At 59.9% G+C, this 22,455-nt stretch overlaps 1 protein-coding gene across 1 annotated transcript; it reads left to right on the top strand.

Annotated features, from left to right (window-relative positions):
- The first annotated feature begins 369 nt into the window (after positions 1-369).
- CARD14 (caspase recruitment domain family member 14) lies at positions 370-21,758 on the top strand. The gene is made up of 20 exons (XM_032870436.1): positions 370-580; positions 1,786-1,923; positions 3,260-3,585; positions 5,576-5,743; positions 6,816-6,935; positions 7,471-7,596; positions 7,775-7,921; positions 8,950-9,066; positions 9,566-9,702; positions 9,836-9,930; positions 11,364-11,424; positions 11,666-11,858; positions 14,976-15,102; positions 15,357-15,594; positions 16,442-16,505; positions 17,243-17,357; positions 17,901-18,074; positions 20,077-20,198; positions 20,880-20,995; positions 21,494-21,758. Exons 1-20 carry the CDS (start codon positions 370-372, stop codon positions 21,699-21,701), a joined length of 3,003 nt encoding a protein of 1,000 aa, XP_032726327.1. The 3' UTR covers positions 21,702-21,758.
- Positions 21,759-22,455: the final 697 nt, after the last annotated feature.

Below are 22,455 nucleotides of genomic sequence, written 5' to 3'. Positions count from 1 at the left end.
GTTGAGAATGCTTGTTCTGGACCAAGCTTGTAAATCAGCTCCCCAGGGCCCAGGGCAGTTTCCCAGGCTTCAAAGGCAAATTCAGTGTCCCGACGCCCAGAGAAACCAGTTCTTGTTCTTCTCCGGAGAGAGGAATTGATGTGAAATCAGCAAGAGGGAGGGCTAATTAGCGCCCTGGCCCAGGTCACTGGGCACCAGGGCCAGGGCGGCGTCACCGTCCTCTCCAGACCGGTCACTCCCCTCCCCGCCCGCCCGTGACCTGGGGTGAGGGGGTTGGACTGGAAAGGCCCCTGCGGGCCCGGAGGCTGTGTCGCTGGGTCCAGCCGTCCACGGCCACCCTCTCCTTCCAGCATTCCCGGCTTCGGGGCCATGGCGGAGCTGCGCCGGACGGAGTCCACGCTGACCGCGCTGGACGAGGACGCGCTATGGGAGCTGCTGGAGAGCCACCGCCACAAGATTGTGCGTAGCATCTGCCCCAGCCGCCTCACCCCCTACCTGCGCCAGGCCAAGGTGCTGGACCAGCTGGACGAGGAGGAGGTGCTCCACGGCCCCAGGTTCACCAACACCGTCATGAGAGTCGGTGAGGACCCCCGGGAGCACACCGGCTCCTCGGCCCCTCCCCGCCACGGCAGCTCCACACGGGCTGTGCCACAAAGCCTGGGGCCCGGCAGGGAGTGCAGGACTTTAAGGACCCACGTTCCAGGCATGGGGACTCTGTAGGGCCTTCCCAGAGCTGCCGTAACAGGCGACCAGCCCGGGATGGCTTGGACCAGCGGAGACGTATTGGCTCATAGTTTGGGATCCAGGTGTGGGCTCGAGGGGGATGTCCCTGCCTGTGCCTTCCTGGTGGCCCGAGCTGGCCCTCAGCTTATGGCCACATCCCTCCAGGGTCTGCCTCTGTCCTCACGTGGTCTTCTCTGTGTCTCCTTTTCTGTCTCATGGGTGCACTTGTTACTGGATTCGGTGGATTCAGGACCCCCGACCCCGATAATCCAGGGTGATCTCTTCCGCAAAGACCCTTTTCCAGATTAGCTGCCATTGGCAGGTTCCAGATGAAGGTTCCTTTGTTTGGGGGAGGGGGGCACAATTCAACCCACTCCAGATGTCTTCGGAGCCGATTCTGAGAGTCTGACTAGCTATGTTCATTCATTGAAAACCAAGGAAGCTGATAGCCTCACCCTGTCAGAATTTTAGGAGACTGGATGAGACAGTTTATAAGACACTGACCTCCAAGCCGCGGCTATAGGAAGCAGGCAGTAAAGTGGTCGCTATGAACATGATTCTGTTTCTGCCTGATGTTTAGGAGCCTTAGATCCAGGAGAAAGGAATCCAAGCCACCAAGCTGGGCTGAGAGCCATGGGATCAGGAGGCCTGCTGAGAGCCGTGGGACCGGGAGGCAGGCTCGCTGGGACTCGGGCCCTGGGGCACTGTCCTTTGCTTCTTTCATCCCATGAGATTTGTATGGTGTCCGCATATGTCCGCTAACATGGCTGGGAGGTCTTTAGAGCAAACGTCACCTTTTTCCTTCTTTTATGAACAACTCTTGGCACTTGGGTTATATATAGTAGCTTCTCAAGGACTATGAGCCTGGCCCTTCTGGGGACTGGCTGCCGACACGTCCCTTAAAGGACCGAGAAGAGCGATGAGGGCACCCGCCCCCAGGGATCCCGGAAAACTGCTGTCACCTCCTGATCCCTAGATGTGCGAGGATTTCCTCCTCCTCCGCATCCTGCATCCCAAGGGAAACCCAGAACCTCACGACCTGACACCATCCTCTCACCCAAGGGCACTTGCTGGATTTGCTGAAGACGCGAGGGAAGAACGGAGCCATTGCCTTCCTGGAGAGCCTGAAGTTCCACAACCCGGACATCTACACCCTGGTCACCGGGCTGCAGCCCAAGGTGGACTTCAGCAACTTCAGTGGTGAGGGCTGGGTCATGGGGCTGGGGGTCTTGGGCACAGGCTTCTTTGGAGCCTCTGGGTCCCAGTGCCTGCATGCTCTTGCTTCTCCTGCTAACCCCCCAGCACTCTGGGGGTGATGACACCCCCACTAACCGTGTGTGGGTGGCAGGAGAAGGAACCCGTGGCCTCTGGATCTAAAAGGAAAGATCTTGGGGCGCCCGGGTGGCTCAGTTGCTTAAGCATCTGCTTTCGGTTCAAGTCATGGTCTTAGGGTCCTGGGATCGACTTCTGCATCAGGATCCCATTCAGTGAGGAGTCTGCTTCTCCCCCTCCCCACTGCTCTCTCTCTCTCTCTAATAAAATATTAAAAAGAAAAGGAAAGGAAAGATCTGTCCCTACTTCTGCAGTAGCAATGGGAACTCCGCTTGGGGCAGAGAGTCTGTACCCGGGAGATGCAGGGAGAGGGCAAGTATGGCCTTTCCCTAGAAACGCTCCTGAGATGGCCTTAGCCTCAGCCGTGTGCTTATGTGGAGGGGATAGCCCGGTCCTGGGGCGGCTTCTGCTGGGAGAGGCCCCTGCCGGAGGGGAGGAGGAGTGGAGCCGGCAGCCTTCCGTACCTCCGCTCAACCGGAAGAGCGGAGATCGAGCCGACCTAAAGGGAAATACGGCCATTTCTGTTCGCTGATTTCAGGCTTCCGTGCAGGAGCTATAGAAAGACTTTGGTGTGCAAAGGGCAGGACCAGCATCACTCAAAACTGGATGGGAAAACCTTTCTGCCTGTTTGGTATCGTAGACCGTGGTGACGTTAGTTGGAGTTCTGTTGTATGGATTTTTATCCCTCGTTCTTGTTATGTCTCTCGTAGGGTGGCATGGAGAAGATCTGGCAGGAGCACGCCTTAGCTGATGAGGGGGAGCTGGGTCTACACAGCAGGGTCCCCTGGGAAGGCTCAAGGGGGTAATCCTGGTTCCACCGTTACCAGTCATGCTATTTATATAACCAGAACTGAGCCCGGTTGAGCCCGGAAGTTTTGTGGGTTTTTTTTTAAGATTTAATTTATTTATTTGACAGAGAGATCACAAGCAGGCAGAGAGGCAGGCAGAGAGAGAGGAGGAAGTAGGCTCCCTGCTGAGCAGAGAGCCCGATGGGGGACTCGATCCCAGGACCCTGAGACCATGACCTGAGCTAAAAGCAGAGGCTTAACCCACTGAGCCACCCAGGTACCCCAAGCCCGGAAGTTTCTAAGGAGACCCACAGATTAGGGTCGGGGGACTCCTGCTTGAGGGTCTGGGCAGAGGTAGCAAAGCCCCTGGTGGCCGAGGAGGGAGGTGCCCTGGCCCACCTGCCCCTTGTCCGCAGGGCTCATGGAGACGTCCAAGCTGACCGAGTGCCTGGCCGGGGCCATCAGCAGCCTGCAGGAGGAGCTAAGCCAGGAGAAGGGGCAGAAGGAGGCCCTGCTGCGGCGTTGCCAGCAGCTCCAGGAGCACCTGGGCCAGGCCGAGGCCCGCGTCCAGAGCCTGGGCCAGATGGAAGCCGACCACGACCGCATGAAGCGCGAGGTCAGCGCCCACTTCCACGAGGTGCTGAAGCTCAAGGACGAGATGCTCGGTCTGTCCCTGCACTACAGCAACGCGCTGCGGGAGAAGGAGCTGGCCGCCACGCGCTGCCGAAGCCTGCAGGAGGAGGTGCGGCTGTCCCTCTCCCTGCCCCCTGTGGCCCCCACCCCTGCCGGGAGGAGGAGCCTTTAATCCTCCCCACCCCCCCGCTCGTGTGTCTGTTGTGGCATAGGCATGTGGACTCCCGTTTCCAGTAGTCTGTAACATACTACCGTCCCGAAGCAGTTTCCTCAGATGATCCCAGATTTGGCCGGGGGGGCCCCTTCAATGTCCTCCGTGTCCTGTGGCACGGCCCCTCGTTTTCTGAGCGCACACTCCCTTGCTGGTATCTCGAGTTCCTAGGATCGTCTCGTCCCCACCCTGCCCCAGCTCTGGGCTCAGCCATTTCCCTGAAGGGCCCTGGATTCTTTTATTTATTTTTTTTTAATATTTATTTGACAGACAGAGATCACAAGTAGGCAGAGAAGCAGGCAGAGAGAGGGGGGGAAGCAGGTTCCTTGCTGAGCAGAGAGCCCGATGCAGGGCTCGATCCCAGGACCCTGGGATCATGACCTGAGCCGAAGGCAGAGGCTTAACCCACTGAGCCACCCAGGTGCCCCAGGGCCCTAGATTCTTGCAGACAGCAAGATCGGGGCCCTGGGGGTGCTCACTGCCCCTGGGGTGTCTTTGCTCCTTGGCGCTTCCAGCAGACAGAGCTAGGAAACGTGCACATACACACGCCCGTGCACAGACACACACAGATATGCATACAGACTTACGCGTGCAAGGATGCATGTCCACAGACACGTGTATCTTAGAAACTGTGAGGTCACACCCACCTCTAATTCTGGCCCGTCCCCAGGGTGTGTCCCTGCCTCCCCCATGCCATCTTTGGGCTCCCCTTCTTCCACAGTGAGAATCCCCCCACCCACACGAACGCTCACCTGCTCCAGCCTATAGGCCATGGCAAACACCTCGGGCACCAAACAGAGCTGTCGAGAGCTGAGGGTTTGTCGTTCATGAGCTGCTATGGCTGGCGCTCTCCATCCCTCTGCCTCTCTCTCCCTCCCATCGCTGTGGCCCCAGTGTTTGAAATAAGGTTCATTTGCTCAGTTTATTTTCAGTTTTAGCCCCGCACCCAGCCCCGTGCAGGTCCCAAGGAGTGAGTTAGTATACGGAGTCTAACGCGCTCTAATGCAGACGGCCCACAGCCGGAGCTGTGCAGTTGCTTATGGAAAATTTGCTATGGGGATGTCAGGAGGGAAAAAGCCCGAGTGGAAAGGTTCTTCCTTCTCCTCTTGACCCCAGAGGGAGTGCTGCCTCCACCCTGACACCCAGACTTTCTGGGTTTTTCTTTTGGGGAAAGTCCCCTCCCCGCCAGGGGCACCACACCCTCCTGGGGGCGAGAGGCCAGGCCCTGGGTTCCAGGTCTGAGTTTCTCTTGGGGTGCAATCCTGCAGGGTGGCAGGGTGGAGGCCCCCAGGCCCTGGCCATGTAGCTTCCAGGGGACCACAGCCCTGGACACACCGCCTGTGGGGCCAGGGGTGGCCCATATTTGCTCGGGATTGCAAGTGCGTCTGCGTAGATCAGGCATCTCTGCTCCGTCTGACTCGATTTCCTTTCTTCTCACGTCCTGCTTTCCACGAATCCTGAGTCCCTTTGCCACGTACTCAGCAGAATGTGGGAAGGCGGGGAAGTCAGGGAACATGCTGGACGAGGCTCGCTCGCTGGTCACTCACCACCCACCGGCTGCTGGGACTTGAAGTTTCCAGAGAGGGATTTCCTGGGCTGATTTCCAGAGAGCTGATTTCCCGGGCTCCTTCCTCTGTTCCCGGGACCCCACCCCGTGATTCCATGGCTCACCTCATCTAAAAAATAAAGCTAGAAATGCCTTTCTCCCCCGCAGGAGCTGGAACTGTTCACCAGGTAGAACTCCTCCATGGAGTTTGAAGTCCGGGGAGGGGCCCCCTGAGGGATGGAAAGCGTCCTCCGGAGGACAGAGGCTGAGGGACGCACAGGCCCCCCCGGGCGGGTGGAGAACCAGCCTTTACCCTGCCCTCCCTCCGCCTCCTCCCGGCAGCTCTACCTGACCAAGCAGGAGCTGCAGCGCGAGAAGATGTCTTCCTGCCACGCGCGAGAATTGCGGGGGCGGTCCCCGCAGATGGCTGGGGACCTGGAGCCCGGGGACAAGGCGCTGAGCCGCCTGAAGGAGGAGAATGAGAAGCTCCGGTCGCTGACGTTCAGCCTGGTGGGTCCCGCACCTTTCCCTGGCAGCTGCCTGGGGCGGGGGCGGGGGTGGTTGGTTCTCACAGGTGGTCCCTGGAGGGGTGGCTGAGGCCGGGAGGCCATCCTGGGACACGCTACGTGTCCCTTCCTGCGCCTGTCTGGCCTCGAGTGTGGGCAGGGTGAACAGCTACGGGGCTACCTAGCAAGCCCCCCCCGGCCCAGCGGCGGGAGGGAATTAGGCTGATTGTAAATGGCGGGATCTGGGGGCGGGGGGCACCGTTGTGTTGTGCCTGCAGAATAGTCTGTCCCGTGCTGTCCCGTCCACGCGTGCTGGGGAAGGAAGGGGCGGAACTGGGTGACACCAACTGCTGGAATTATGCAAACTTCCGCCTCTCCTCGTGGGTTCCTTTCCATCAATACCAAGTCTGTTTATAGAGCTGTTCCATCGGGGCCCCTGGGGGGCTCAGTGGGTTAAGCCTCTGCCTTCGGCTCAGGTCATGATCCCAGGGTCCTGGGATCGAGCCCCGCATCAGGCTCTCTGCTCAGCGGGGAGCCTACCTCTCCCTCTCTCTCTTCCTGCCTCTCCGCCTGCTTGTGATCTCTGTGTGTCAAATAAGTAAAATCTTTAAAAAAAAAAAAAACTGTTCTGTCCAGTGACAGACACCCCGGTGCAGGGTGGGCCTGGTCATGGGGCCTGGGCAGTGCCACCATTCCTAAGCCCCTTCCTGAGAAGTGGGCAGGAGAGGGAATGGCCTGTCCCCTGGTGGGTCCTCTGTGGGAGACCGTGCTGGTGACCTTGTGGTCAGAGCAGCCTGACATGGCCCAGCCGGGCGGGGGGATGGCCCCCACCAAGAGACTTCCAGTTTACTTTCTGTCCCCAGCCCAGAGAAACAGAAGCAGAACACACATTTCCCATTTTGATGGCTGACCCTGTGTCTTGTCCTGCCTCGGGTGCGGGGATAAGCCTGAATCCATTCACGTGCCCGGCCCCGAAGTTTCCTGCTGCTTATTCTCAGGGCAGAAAGACGGGGCGCTTCCCAGGGGCAGGACCTTCAGGAGGCCGGGGTCCCTGGGCCGACCTCTCTCTGTCCCAGGCGGAGAAGGACATCCTGGAGCAGAACCTGGACGAGGCCCTGGAGAGCAAGCAGGAGCTGGTGGACCGCATCCACTCTCTGAGGGAGCGGGCCGTGGCCGCTGAGAGGCAGCGCAAGCAGGTGACCCCGGCAGGTGGCCGCGACAGCGCAGGGCAGGGGCCGGGAGGTCAGGCTCTCACGAACGCTCATCCCTCGTGAGAGCTTCATGGGGCACAGACTCACGGCCCCGGGCTAGCGGTCGCCTCTGGTCTGTGGGTGCTTAGGAAAGGACCGGGCCCACGAGCAACAAAGCTCAGGCTGCTTTCCGGTGGGGCGGGCGTTACTTCGTGGCTACGACAGGCAGGGGAGGGTCGGGAGGAAGGAGATGGTGGGATAGAGAGAGGCAGCAATGAGACATGGTTCACGTCTTTTGGGACGCGGGATGGACAACACGTGCTTCGACCTGCCGCGTCCACGTGTGTTCTGATAACTGAGTCCCGGTGTAATCAGCGCGGCAACCCCGCAGGCCCACCCCGAGATTTAGCGCTTAAGGAACAAGCAGGAAGTCACCCATATCAGCTCCCGAACCAGCCGCTCTGTCCCCGACCACCGCCACCCCCCTGCACCCCCCACCCCACACCGCTTGCCTGCATGGGCTGTGTTCGTCCCCGGCCAGTACTGGGAAGAGAAGGAGCAGACCCTACTCCAGTTCCAGAGGACGAAGGTGGACTGTGACATCTACAAGGAGAAGGTGAACGCCCTGCGGGGTCAGCTCCAGCAGCTGCAGAAGGAGCGAGACCAGGTGCCTGACTGGGGGGGCCCCGGGGCACTGCCGAGCGGGGACAGGGTGTGCCGTCCGGCCCAGGCTCCTCGAGGAGCTGGCTGGGGTCATGGGGCGCCCCGCACCCGCCCATGGCAACTGGTTCCAGATTCCCAGCCCCCTCGGCACCATCCTCCCTCCTTTCCTGTCGGGCTGGCAGGCCTACTCCGCCCGGGACGCCGCCCAGATGGAGATTGCTCAGAACCTGGCGGAGAAGGACTCCCTCCGCAGAGAAGTGTTCGAGCTGACGGACCACGTCTGTGAACTGCGCCAGCAGCTCCGCAGGCCGGCCGAGTCCCCCCAGGGGGTGAGTGCTTCCCTCCCACCCCACGGGGAGACCGGGCTGGGTGGGGGAACGGGTCCCGGGCCACGTGCGCCCCGCCTGGGACATCAGGCCCTCTGGCTCTCATGGGCGAGCCTTGTTACCGAATCACTGAAGACATAACTGGGTGAGTTGAGCCTATGTCTGCCTCTGGTGGTGGTCTACACACGCCGTGGGACAGGTAGCTGGGCAGACGGTTCTGGAACCTGTAACATATGGTGTTCCACGAAGAAAGAGAGCCTATGAGACTGGGCCAGGCGGCAGCCACTCGCTTTTGTAGCTCATGCGTTCCCGAGATGTTTGCAAGTCCGATGGCCAGGAGCTGGCTTCAGGCACGAAGGAAGCTATGTTCCCAAAGAGCTAAAACGATTACAAAACCTCCAGTTACGGTCTGTCAGCAGCTCCAGCTCCAGGCACGGGGTCGGGGGGTGGTGAGACCCTACAGAGGGGCCAGGACTTCCCTGAGGCTGAGCCACACCCTCCTCTTCCTGGTCGGGGAAACCCCACTTGATGCTTTTACCTCCAGAAATTAGTTTCCAAGGATTTGCAAGCTACTTCTAGAAGACAGTGTATTTCACATTGTAATACATGTGGTTGTACGGGGTTCTTCAAAGTTGCAAAATCTTATATTTATACAACCTGTAGAACTTAATCTTCCCCATGCCCACGAGCAATAGGTATTTTAAATTTTCTTCCTTCACCCTCCTCACACCTACCACGTCCCCCCCCCAAAATATATATGTATGTATGTACGTATTACATACATACATACATAAATACAGGAGCCCCGCTCCTGACCAAAGAGCATCACGAGGCTGGTCGCTGTCCTCGGGGCTCGGCTTCTGCAGGGCTGGGGCTCTCATGCTCCGAGGAGGGGACATGAGCAGGGGAGGCTGCCTGGAGCCGGGAGTGGGGAGGTGGAGGCAGGAGGGAGGTGGGTTTGCTGGAAACCCCCAGGAGCATCCGAGAGGAAACTTGCCTGAACTGAGCAGCCGGGGGCCCGTCTCGGGCAGCCTGAGCAGGAAGCCGGAGCCAGGGAGCCGGGTCTGAGGGGGAAGCAGCCGCTCGTGCGTATGTTCGCCATCTGCCCGCGGGATGACAGTGACGACAGCAGCCCCAGCTCCACTGAGGTACTGCCGGCCAGTGCCTCCTCCTCTCCTGGGTCAAGCCAGCTGCGCCCTCCCCTGGCGGGCTAGACAGGGTGTGTGTGTGTGTGTGTGTGTGTGTGTGTGTGTGTGGCTGGCAACGTGGCCGCAGGCCTGTGTTCAGATGTGCACTGCGCACCTGACTCGCTCCACACGTGGCCCTTGCCAGCCTGGGCCTGGGCCTCTCTGGGCCTCAGTGGCTTTGCATGTGAAGTGGGACCATGCTACCCACCGCGTAGATGTGTGCGTCTGCACTGAGTAACGGGGAATGTGGAAAGCAGCCGGCAGGGGCCTGGCACGCAGTAGGGTCCAGCTAGTATGACCCAGCTCTGGGCTATGTCCTTCTCAGTCCTCTGCCCCGAGAGTTAGGGACCACGGTTTGTTACAGTTTTGCCCCTCATCCAGTGGAGCAGCAGGGAGGGGATGAGCGGGGTCCCCCTGGGAGCGCTATGCCGGCCTCAGCCTTGTCCTCCTCCAGTCTCAGCTCTGCTCTGACCTCAACGCCACGTGCAACCGCGAGCTGGTGGACAGCTTCCGCTCCAGCAGCCCCCTGCCTCCCAGTCCACAGTCCCTGTACAAGCGGGCGGCAGAGGACTTCCGGGAAGACCCCTGGTCTCTTAGGTAATGATAGGCCACGGGGTTCGGATGGCACGGGCCCCAGCAGCTCGCCGGATATGGGCTGAGGGCAGGTCAGGGGGGTCTGAGCAGGCAGACAGCGGCACCGCCTGAGCTGTCGTCTTCCCATGCTTTCCAGTGGTTTCCTAGAAATCCGGCAGGTGGACCAAGGACTCTCCCGGGGGGTGAAGGCAGTGGATGCCGACCTGGATTATGAGATTGTAGACAGAGCAGGTGAGTGCACCCCACTTGGGCCTCTGCAGCCATCCCCTCGCCCCTGGGCTGGGCCGGCTGAGCAGGAGGAGGAGGGAGAACAGGGGTTTCCAGGGAGGCCGGCGAGACAAGCCAGTGCCTCTCCAGAGGCTGGGCTGAGGAAGCGAGCTTCCCTGCTGCCCTGCCCTGGGCCTCTGGGCAATCCCAAGTACATGGTCATTCCAGCCCATGCCCTGTTCACCGGGCGTCCTTTCGGTCTCTCACCTGGAAGCCAAGGGAGCTGTGCTCCTCTTTCCATCCCACTCAGCAGTAAAGGCTTAGACAGCTCCGGACACACGTTCCTTCTCGCGGTCCCTCCCTGCTCTGGTCTGGGGACACTCAGGTTTCCCAGCGACATCAGAAGGCAGCAGGATTTCGTACCCCCACCCCCACCCCGGAGGAGGCACCTGTTGGGAACATCTCTCCTCCCAGCGGTGGCACCTGAGACCCACTTCTGGGGCTCATTGCTCGTATTTGTGACTTGACCGACCTCCTCTCCTTCTCTACCACGGGCCCCACTCGGACAGCCTCTCCCCTTTTCCACCCTACACACCTGCCCCCAGCCGTAGGCCTGGGGCACCGCAAGCGCTTAGCACCCGGTCCGAATTCCCCACGGTGGCCACCAGGGGGCGAACAGGCTTCGTGCTGTTTGGAGTGGCCGCCCCTGGGGCAGGCGGGGTCGGGGCTCCCAGCCCGCCACGAGGCCAGAATCCCCGCCCTAGCGGGAAGGTTGGCGTCTCTGGAACCGCGGTCCAAGGGCGACCCCCAGGGCGTCTGCATCCTGGATGCACCGCTCCTTGCATCCCTCTGTCGCAGCTCCGGGTAGCGTCCTGGTTCCCCCGCGCAGCGGCATCCGCCCGGCCGGAGGGTCCGTTTTCCTGGGACTCGGGGTGGGACTCGGTGTGACCGGGGCAGTCCCGCCGGTGCGCTTGGTCCCGCCGGTGTGCTCTGTCCCGCCGTAAGCTCGGCGCAAGGAGCCGGCAGAAGTGCGCCCAGTTATGCCGGGTTTGATAATTTCACGTTTTGTTCTAAGCACCCAGCGCTCGTCACAAGCCACCCTCAGTCCCCGTCCCCTGTGTCACCCACCCCCGCACCCAGAGCGGACTTTTAATGGAGCCAGAAATCGAGCCCCAAGGTGCCCTGTCCTGTAAATGTGGGGGAGCCACTCAGCTGTCGCGTGAGGACACACTAGGCCAAATCCCGCTCCTGTCCAGGGGAAGATGACGTTAGGGTTCTCAGCAGTGAGGAAGGGGAGAGGCGGGGAGGTCCGGCCTCAGCAGAAGGAGACAGGCCCGCGGGGTGCAACCCAGGGCTGGGATGCGGGACCAGGTTGCCCCAGTAAGTAAAGCTCCGATGGGAGGGCAGAGCCCCAGGGACGGGCCTGTCCTGTGTCTGAGCCCGGCCCTTCCGTGCAGACCTTCCTGAGTGTGAGAGCAGCGTGCAGCCCTGCAACGGGGGTCTCACCACCTCATCCAGGTGAGCAGTGGGAGTGGCCAGGGCCGCAGGTGGGAGGGCAGAGTGAGGGCTGTGTCCTAACACCACTGGGAGGTGACAGCCCCTCTGAGGATGAGGTCATGGCAGTGTGTGTGTGTGTGTGTGTGTGTGAGAGAGAGAGAGAGAGAGAGACAATTCAGAACGCTGGGGCCGGCGGCGTTGGGGCCTGGCCCGACACCCCCCCCCCTGTGGCTGGTGGGCTCTGTCACCTCCTGTCCTGCAGCAGCGTCCCAGTGCGGAGGAGGCTGGCCCGCAAGATCCTGAGCCAGGTCACCGTGCTGGCCTTCCAGGGGGACGCGTTGCTGGAGCAGATAAGCGTCATTGGTGGCAACCACACGGGCATCTTCATTCACCGGGTCACCCCTGGCTCGCCGGCGGACGAGATGGCCTTGCGCCCGGGCACCCAGATCATGATGGTGAGTGTGTCCCCCACCCCGCGGGCACCCCCCGCTGCCCCCTCTCGGGGCCAGGTCAGAAGCTGCAGCTCTGCCTTGACAAGGACGCGTTGTCTGCGGACTAAGGTCACACGCACTTAGAAGCTAGCCCCAGCTGACTCCCACAGTAGCCCTGCCCCGTCTGGATCCCCAACCTTCTCAAACTGGGGTGGGTGAGCCTGAGAGCTGCCGTGGGGCTGGTCCACCGGCCATCGGAGAAGGCTTCTGGCTGCCACGGCACTGACCCGGGATCTTTTGATACAGCTATAGTCCTGTTCTTTCTTTATGGGCCGACCATGCCCTGTGTATGTAGTAAAACACACAGCCATCACACACACTTCACCATCTTGTTCGGGGCATTTAAAAAAATTATTTATTGGGAAATATTGACTAAACTGCAAAACCCATAAATACACTGCTTGACTAATGATTATCAAGTGAATGTGTGAGCAGGGAGGTGACTTCAATGTGGCCCGAAAGCAAGAGAACAGTGTTCCTGAGGAGGAGCCTGGGCTGCAGCAGGGACGGCGTGGGGTGGAGACGAGTGCTGAGAAGGGTGGGCGGCAGGTGCCTTTGCTCCCGGGCCCTGGGGCCCCCCGCTTCTCCCTCACCACTAACAGACTACGTTGTGGCTAAAGCAGCTTTTATGATGTCTGGGGAGACAGTCCTGTTATCTTAATATATTTTATTATTATTTATTTACTTGAAAGTTTTTAATTCCAGTTAGTGAACATACAGAGTTATATTGGTCTCCAGTGCACAACAGAGCAGCTCAACACTTCCCATAATGACCCCAAGTCCCAAATCCCCATCGCCTGTTTCATCCAACCCCACCACCTCCCCTCTGTAAAAATCAGTGTGTTCTCTAGAGTTAAGGGTTGGTTTCACTCTCTCTCTCCTTTTTTCCCTTTGCTCCTCTGTTTTGTTTCTTAAATTCCACATATGAGTGAGATCATGTAATTGTCTTTCTCTGAGTGACTTATTTGACTCAGCATAACACCCTCTAGTTCCAGCCACATTGTTGCAAATGGCAAGATTTCATTCTTTTTGATGGCTGCATAGTATTCCATCGTGTGTGTGTGTGTGTGTGTGTGTGTGTGTGTGTGTGTGTGTGTAAACTGTATCTTCTTTATCCATTCACTTGTTGATGGACATCTCAGCTCTTTCTGTAGTTCGGCTGCTGTGGACATTGCTGCTATGAACATTGGGGTGCATGTGTTCCTTCGGATCACCATGTTTGTATCATTGGGGTAAATACCCAGTAGTGTGATTGCTGGGTCATAGGGCAACTCTGTTTTCAACTTTCCGAGGGATCTCCGTACTGTTTTCCAGAATGGCTGCACCAGCTTACATTCCCACCAACAGTGGAGGAGGCTCCCCTTTCTCCGCATCCTCGCCAGCATCTGTCATTTCCTGACTGGTTAATTTTAGCCATTCTGACTGGCATGAGGTGGGATCTCATCGTGGTTTTGATCTGTATTTCCCTGGTGCCGGGTGATGTGGAGCACTTTCTCATGTGTCTGTTGGCCATCTGGATGTCTTCATTGGAGGGATGTCTGTTCATGTCCTCTGCCCATTTCTTTCCTTCTGTCCATTTTTAACTGGATTATTTGTTTTTTGGGTGTCGGGTTCTGTAAGTTCTTTATGTATTTTGGACACTGACCCTTATTGGCCTCGTCATTTGCAAGTATCTTCTCCCACTCCAAAGGCTGCCTTTTAGTTTTGTTGACTGTTTCTTTCACTGTGCAGAAGCTTTTTGTTTGATGAAGTCCCTTGTCTCTGGCTACGTGTCCAGTAAGTTGCTGGAGCCAAGATCAAAGAAGTTACTGCCTGTGTTCTCCTCTGGGATTTTTATGGTCTCAGGTCTCACATTTAGGTCTTTCGTCCATTTTGAGTTTGCTTTTCTGTATGGTGTAAGAAACTGGTCCAGTTTCATTCTTTGGCACATAACAAAATCTCTCCAGTTTTCCCAACACCATTTGTTGAAGAGACTGTCTTTTTTCCATTGGACATTCTTTCCTGCTTTGTCGAAGATTAGTTGATCATAGAGTTGAGGGTCGATTTCTGGGCTTTCTATTCTGTTCCATTGATCTATGTTTTTGTGCTGGTGCCATTCTGTCTTGATGATGACAGCTTTGTAACAGAGCTTGATGTCTGGAATTGTGATGCCACCAACTTTGGTCTTCTTTTTCAACATTCCTCTGACTATCGGGGTCTTCTTTGGTTCCATACAATCTTAGGACTGTTTGTTCCAGCTCTGTGAAAAATGCGGGTGTTATTTTGATAGGGATTGCATTAAATGTGTAGATTGCTCTGGGTAGTAGAGACATTTTAACAATATTTGTTCTTCTAAACCATGTACTTAACATGTCTTTCCATATTTCTGTGTCATCTTCAATATCTTTCATCAGTGTTTTTCTTTTGTTGTTGTTTTTTTAAAGATTTTATTTATTCATTCAACAGAGAGAGAGAGAGACTGAGCATAAGCAGAAGGAGCAGCAGGCAGAGGGAGAGTGAGAAGCAGGCTCCCCGCTGAGCAGAGATCCTGATGCAGGGCTCGATCCCAGGACCCCGGGATCATGACCTGAGCCGAAGGCAGAGGCTTTAACCCACTGAGCCGCCCAGGCACCCTGAAAAATATATACTCGTCTAAACTTGAAACAGCCCAGGGTTGGGAGAACAAGTGGGGTGGACAGCAAGAGCCCTGTGCCTGTGGGCTTCCACCGCTAGGGCGGTGGGGGTAGGGCGGGGGAGAGATGTTGCTCACCGTCCTGCAGGGCCCAGGGCCAACCCCACAGCACAGAACAGTGGCCTCACATGTCAATAGTCCCGAGCTGAGAACCCCTGACCTGAAATGCTCTAGGCTTGACTCTGTCTTGAGAAGTGGAAACTCGGCCCTCGTGGTCATCTGTTGATGGAAGGGGCTGGTGCTTGACTCTCGGGACGGGGATGAGTGTCGCTGGAGGAGCCCGAGGTCTTGAAGCAGGGCCGGTGGCAAGGGCTCTGGTGGGTGCGAGCGGCTGGCCGGGAAGGGTGAGCAGGTCCTACTGCAGAGTACAGAATCCGGGTGGAAAGAGGCCAACACTGGTTTGCTCTCAGGTGGATTACGAAGCAACAGAGCCCTCGTTCAAGGCCACCTTGGAGGACACGACCCTGGAGCAAGCTGTCGGGCTCCTGCAGAGGGTGAACGGCTTCTGCTGCCTGTCTGTGAAGGTCAACACGGAGGGTACACACTCTCCCCCCCGCCCAGCCTGCAAGGCCACCACCTGAGGCCCGAGCCCCTGGCGCGCACCCCAGAACTAGACTGTGCCCCAAGTGTGCAGAGGGCCGCGGGGCAGCTGGGGGTCCCCTTCCCGCCCACTGGCTCCTGCACCGGGATGGCTCCCAAGACTCTAGGGGAGGCTCCTTCCTTCTCTCCTGCTTTCAGATTCCAGAACTTTCCCCGAGGGGGATCATGGCCCTGGGGTTATCTCTGACCAGGTTATAGGAGGTTGGTCCAGGACCTGGAGGCCAACGTGGTGACCTCAGGGGACTCCTTCTACATCCGGGTGAACCTGGCCATGGAGGCGCGGGCGGAGGGGGAGCTGCGGGTGCGATGCAGTGATGTCCTGCACGTCAGCGACACCCTGTTCCAGGGCCGCGGCTGCTGGCGCGCCCACCGCGTGGGCCCCTACAGCACAAAGGGTGTGGAGCATGGCACCATTCCCAACTACGCCCGGTGAGCCGCGGTGGCGCGCCCCAACACCTCCCCCTCCCTGGGTAGGGCCGGGGGCACGGCCAAAGGGGCCTGGCCTGGCTTCCTGTGGGCGAGCCCTCCTGCCCAAGAGGAGAGGGTGGGCACGACCAGACACCCTGAGGGGGCATCCCCGGTGGGTCACCCCCAATGTCACTGTGTAGGTGGGGTTTCTTTGTGCAAAGGGATGCCCCTTGGTCCTAGACCATTCTAGAGCATCCGGGACCAGCGTGACATCTGGGGCTGGCTCGCTCAGACACGGGGGCCCGTCTGGGCACAGCAGGACGTTCAGCGGCGTCCACCCGCTACACAAGGAGCCCCTCTGCCCCCAAGATGATTCAAAATGTCTCCAGACGTTGCACAGCATCCCCTGCGGGTTGGGTGACCACCATCCTGCTGTGTCCGGGACTATTTCGGTTACAGCTAGGAAAGTCCCGTGTCCTGGGGAGCCTCTCCGTCTGGGGCCAGCCGGGACAGTAGGCTGCCCTCCCAGGGAGCAGCAGCAGCCCTGCGGAGAACCGTGCTCCCGATCCCCCACAGCGCACAGAGCAGGGCGCCCTGCCCAGCTCCCCAAAGCCACGTCCCTCTCAGTGGCGGCAGGCTTGCTGCTGCAACGTTCCAGAGTATGGCCCACACCCAGGCTCCCACGGAGTCAGCGGGGTCCTAACCAGAGCAATTCCATTGGCAGCTGCAGTTTTCTAAACACCCCAGGGGACCCTAGTGGGCTCCCTGCCCCCAGGTTGCAGACGGGGGCCGGGGCCGCAGGGGTGTGTTTGGGGGTGCTGGGCGGGGCCTTCCTTGCCCTGGGTCAGGGCTGGCCTCCTCTGCGCAGGGCTCAGCAGCTGCTCATCGCTCTCATCCAGGACATGGCTCAGCAAAGCACCGCCGGCCGCAAGGTGCGCTGGGAGACCCGGCAGCCTGGATCCCAGACACAGGGCCGCGCCACAGCGGGGCCTGCCTCTCTATCTTGGCCTTCTTCCTCCTGGCTCACATCATCTGGGGGATGGGGGAAGGTTCCTGCCTGGTGGGTCCTGGCCTTGTCTGTGGTCAGCTGGAAGAGGGGCAAGTAATGGCCTGGGGGCCCAGGGCCAGGGCCCATAGGCTGCTGACCCCATGGGTGCGACCTGGTATGTCCTGTCCCCGGTGGTCCCTCCAGGTCTTTGCTGGGGCCGCACAGCACACCCAGCCTCCAGGCTCCTCTGTGGGCACAGATCCATCCTCTGGGCTGTCTGTGTCACACTCCTAGGCCACTCCGTTTGCCTGTCCATCTGCACCCCATCCTAGTCCCTCTGAGGTCCCGACACAGACACACAGACCGTTCAGCTGTCCCCGAGCAGGACGCTAGGGCAGCTTCCCTGGATTGGGGCAGGGCTAGGCCGCGGGGGCCCCTGGTGTTCCTTCCCGCTTTATGCAGCCTGCCCGCACTGTGGACGCCGTGCTCAGGGGGTGCCCTGCTCGGGGACTCTGCCTGAGGACCCCATCCTGCCTCCCCGCTGCCTCCCTCCAGCATGGGGCCTGAGCCTCCTGGCTGTTCAGTGAGCACAGCCTGGTGGTCCAGGGACTAGCCTGGATTTGGCAGTGCGCCAGGATGCGGATGGTTCGGACACCTGCTTGTCCCTCTTCCCTCCTCCAGCAGTCTTCCGGGGGACCCCAGAAGCTGGTCCGCATCATCAGTGTGGACAGAACCAAGGCCAGCCCTCTGTGCTCATCCTTCAATGGGGCCCTGTGGGAGCCCAGCAAGCTGGAAGGTGAGGCCAGTGGTGCAGGCCAAGGGGGCCCTGGATGGCCTCGGTGTGATGGGTGTGGGTGTGGGTGTGAGGTCACGACAGAGGTCAGCGTGGCACGCGCCCCATCGGGTCAAACCCTGTAGTGAAGACAGCGGGAGTGGACTGAGAGTAAGGTGAATTACTTTGAGTTAATTTTCCTCTTTTTGGCAAGTGTTTTGGGTGCATATGACTGATGAAAAGAGAAGTAAACCCTAGAAGAGCAGGGAGCCAGAGCGAGGGAAGGCGTGGGCCTGCGGGGCCAGTGAGGGCGAGGGCCCCGTGGCTGGGGATCTCGCAGTGTGCTGGGAAGGCGGAGAACTGCTTCTCTCTCTCCCCGCTGTGGGCCCAGGGAGCTGAGCCCGAAGAGACCTCCACGGTCAGCCACGGGGTGTGGGATGCACATGTCCCTGGTGGGGAGCCGAGCTTCTGTTACTGCCCCAAACACACAGTCCGGCCTGCGGCCTGAGGGGCTGGCAGACAGCATGGTCCGGCGCCCGGCCCACTCATGCCTCCTCTCCCCCACAGAGCCCTCCACTGCGTGCTTCTGGGCCGAGAGTTGCTTCACCCTGGTGCCCTACACCCTGGTGCACCCCCACAGGCCCAGCCAGCCCCGGCCAGTGATCTTGGTGCCCAGGGTTGTCGGGAAGATCCTCAGCGAGAAGCTGTGCCTCCTCCAAGGGTTTAAGAAATGCCCAGCAGGTACGGTGTCACCTGGGAGCCCCACCTGCCCATTGGGTGGCCTGGCGAGGCCTTGGTACAATGCTTGCCTTCTCGGGAGAACAGCGTGGAGGTTCCTGTGCAAGTGTCCTGGGGCTGCCCCAACAAAGAACCGTGGTCTGGGCCACTTGGAACAGCAGAGATCTAGTCTTGAGTGGTGACGGAGCCCAGAAGGCTGAGATCCAGGCGTGTCTGTGCTGCCCTCCCGCCCCTCCGCCCCGAGGCTCTCAGGGGGAGGCGCTCCTGTCCTCTTCTGGCTTCCGGTGGTGCCGACAGTCTGGGGGTCCTTGGCTTGTACCCGCATCGCTTCCGTCTCTGCCTCCACGTCACCTGGCCTCCTCCCATGTCTCTGTGTCTTTACACCGTCTTCTTATAAGGAACCCGTCATGGAATCAGGGTCCGTCTTACTCCCGATGACCACATCTTCACTCACCACATTTGCAATGACCCTATTTCCAAATACGTCCCATTCCAAGGTTCTGGATGGTCATGTATCTTGGGGGGATGCTATTCAATCCGGGGCAGATCCTGCCGGCAGATGGGGCTTGCACTCAACCGGGGTGGACCCCCAAAGGGCTCCTCACCCGCTCAGCCCCAGAGCTCCTTGGTGGAGAGTCGCAGAGAGGAACTGGCCATCTGGACTCCTACATGCCAGGGGACAGGGTCTGAGTGTCTGCACGCAGGAGAGGCGGTTCCGAGGTTGACGAGCGGGAGAGCCGCTTTGTGGGAGTTTTTGTTCATTAGTTTGGCACTGGCCAGCCGATGGCGACGGTAGGCCTTGGGTTACCAGCGGAGGCGGAGTGGGGCTCTGTCCAGACCCCACTGGGGTTCACAGAGGGTAATGGGCTGAGTGAGTCCGGCTTGTCTAGCATGTGCCAGGTTCCCTACAGGGAGCTGGAGAGGTGCAGCCGCCTGGAGACGAGATGGGCTGCTGGTTGTTGGCTCCACAAGTGGCCCGGGGAGGGAGACAGGTGCTTTGGAGAAGGCGGGGCAGAGCTCGGCTCTGATGGGCAGGCAGGAGCTGGTGAGGCCGCAGACCAGGCAACAGTGCGGTGGGCTGTGGCCCCCGGGCCTGGGCTGCTGCGGGTGCGGCACGACGGGAGGAAGGGGCTCAGAGAGGAGCTGTCGTGGGCGGGAGTCCCCATGACGGCGGGCGCCGGTCTGACCCAGGAGAACGCGTGCTCAGAACAGAGGATATCCAGGAAGAAAGGCAAAAGCCGGCTGTGTTTTGACTGTTTATTTTTATTTTTATGTTTTTAAAAAAATTTATTTATTTGACAGAAGGAGAGATCACAAATAGGCAGAGAGAGAGGGGTGGAAGCAGGCTCCCTGCGGAGCAGAGAGCCTGACGCGGGGCTCAATCCCAGGACCCTGGGACCATGACCTGAGCCGAAGGCAGAGGCTTTAACCCACTGAGCCACCCAGGCACCCCATGTTTTGACTGTTTATTCTCAGCCTTGGCCCTGACAGTCGCATGGGGCTGCCTTCCCCTCTGTGGGGGGCCGTCCTGGGCGTTGCAGGACACGGGGCAGCACACTTGGCCTCCCCCTAGTAGACACAGCAGCATGCCCCCCAAGTGGTGACAGCCACAAATGTCCCCAGATGTTGTCAAGCGGCCCCCGGGGGCACAGCTGCCCACTGCTAGGAAGCACTGACGTACGGGCTCATTGCTAGGTGTGAGAAGCTGGATACGAGTGCACCCCGGGAGCACGCTGGACTGGGGTGACGGGGAGGACTTTTCATCTGCGTCGCTGCTCCCCTCCTTCCTCCCTCCGTCCCCCCACACCCTGGCGCCGACTGAGCCCCTGCCATGTCCGCTGGTGTCTGGGGCCGTGCAGGGCACAGACCCCTCTGAGTGTGAAGGCCCATTCCGGGAGGCGCGTCGCCCGGAGCTGGCGGGGCCCGTGGGGGTGAGCACGTTTAGCTTGGGGCTCCCTCACCTCACCTCACAGAGTGTGATGTCCCTGTCCACTGTCCCCTTCAGAGTACTTGAGCCAGGAGGAATACGATGCCTCGAGTCAGAGAGGGGACATCATCCAGGAGAGGGAGGCATCCGGTGGCCGCTACTGCGTGACCCGCCGGGCTGTCGAGTCCCTCATGGAAAAGGTAAGGGGCAGGGCGGGGGCTGCTCTGGGAGCGAGGGGCCTCCATCCCCAGAGGACCGTGCTGGGATAGGACAGGAAGGACTGGCCTTGAGATCTGGGGGACGCTGGTCACCAACCTGCTGGCCAGGGACACCCGGTGCTGGTGCTCAGCTTATCTCTGGCTTGGTGTTCAGAGGGAGGGGTGCAGAAAGGTCCAGCCCTGACCCTGCCCTTTCAGATCCAGGGTACTTGGGGCCAGCCTCTTAATGTCCCCAGGCCTGGTTCCTCAAAACAGGAAATGCTGAATAGTATTTGTCAGGTAACGAGTAAGATGAGGGAACAGTCCGTGATTTGAGGCCCACATGAACATGAAAAAGAGCTCACCGTGAACTGTGCAGCTTTCTGGGACCTAAGAGGGCCAGGCCCAGCTGGGCGCCAGAGGCAGACGCCCCCTTCCCAACCTTTACCCCGGCAGAGGCTGATGGAGCCTTCTGACCCTGGGGGTTCCGGCCCCTCTCAGTCTCCCTCCACCCCAACGGCTCACAGATGACAAACCAAAGGGACAGACTCTTGGTAGAGCAAGCGCCCTTGGACACCACAAAGCATCCCTGGGTTCTCTCCCCACCACCCCTCTTGGGTGTGGGTTCCCTTCGCGGCTGCTGAGGCCAAGGACCTTGGCCCATCTCCCCACTGTCCCCCTCAGAACACCCACGCCCTCTTGGACGTCCGGCTGGACAGCATCTGTGCCCTGCACGGGATGGAGATCTTCCCCATCATCATCCACATCCCCATCAACGAGAGAGCAGCAAAGAAATTCAAGTAGGTGTGGCCCCGGGGGCTGGCCTGGGGTCTGCACCTGGCGCCACGTGGGGGTGGGGGGCTCCAGGAACTCCTGGAAGCATGACAAGGTGGTTCCCCCACATCTTCTGGGACAAAGGATCTGCTGCTCTCCCCTCCGGGGACAGCCTGGGGGACGGTGAGGCGAGACCTGGACCCTGCCTTGACTCAGGGCACGTGTCTAGTGGGCTACACGCAGCTGACAGCCCGGCCACATGAGGCGAGGACGGGGCTGGAAACCAGTACTCGGTTTACAACGTCCTGTCACCCCCTTACGATTTGTCGGCTGAGCATGTAAACTAGACCCCGCCCCCCATCACTGCAAGTCACCTGAGGCCCGACTCATGTCTCCTCTGTGGGGCACTTGGCCCCCAGGAGGGGGGGGTCCGCACGCCGGTCCCCTGGAATTCCGAGCTGGGTCCACTCCGGGCAGCCAGTGCGCGGCTCTCCCTGAGCGTGTCCCGTGTCCGGCCTGTGCAGGAAGGCCTTGCAGCGGCTCGGCACGTCGGAGGAGCAGCTCCTGGAGGCGGGCAGGCAGGAGGAGGCCGCGCTGGACAGAGCGCCCTGTCTGTACGGCAGCCTGGCCCCCGACGGCTGGAATGACCTGGAGACGCTGCTCGGCTGCGTCCGCTCCGCCATCGGGGACGAGCAGAAGAAGGTCGTGTGGACGGAGCAGAGCCCCCGCTGACGGCACCGGAGCCCTTCCAGGGGCCGCGGGGACCTCTGAGTCCCTGCGATTTGAGCTCAGCCTTGTAGACATAGCCTCAGGCATGCTCGCCCGAGCCCAGCTCTCTGGGCATCTGGTCCCCTCTCTCACTGGGGCCCAACCTTGAACCCCATTCTGTGCAGGTCACAGACAGGCATCCGAACCATCTGCCCACTTTTCTGCCAAGCTGTCTCCTCCTCCAAGGCTCAGTTGCCGTGTCCGACCCAGAGGCCCCGAGAACACATCTCCTGTAGACGTTTCCAGAAAACCACCTGCCTGACCCCGATCTCCCCTTTTGCATTTCAGGGTGCTGAAGGGCTCGTTCCCAGCCCCTGAGGCAGGAGGCTGGTAGCCCTGGTGCCCCTGAAGTCACTGGCACCCCCACCCAGAGCGGAGGTACAGACCCCTGGTGAGGTAATCTCACTGACTGCCTCAGTGGCCAGAGACCTGCTTCAGGGGCTCGAGTTTGGAGAGTCGTGTGTACCAACTGGGAGATACGGTTTCCCAGTCACGGAAACAGTGTTTTCAGTGGGGTTCTGCCTGGTGGCCACCAGACCCGGTGCGCCCACGGGGGTGTCCTGGAGAAGCCACCCACAGACACCCTCGCACACGGGCCGGGCTGCCCCGAGCCCCACCTCTGCCCCCCTCTACCGGACAGTAAAGAGCATTTACTCCACCTCCAGAGCTCAGGAGACACGTGGACATGGCCGGGCCAAGCACTCCTGGGCCCCCCGGC

This window comes from Lontra canadensis, unplaced genomic scaffold (genome assembly GCF_010015895.1).
Source record: "Lontra canadensis isolate GAN:19392208 unplaced genomic scaffold, GSC_riverotter_1.0 scaffold41, whole genome shotgun sequence".
NCBI lineage: Eukaryota > Metazoa > Chordata > Mammalia > Carnivora > Mustelidae > Lontra > Lontra canadensis.
The sequence above is the reverse complement of the archived record's forward strand: the minus strand, read 5'-3'. Positions and strand labels throughout refer to the sequence as shown.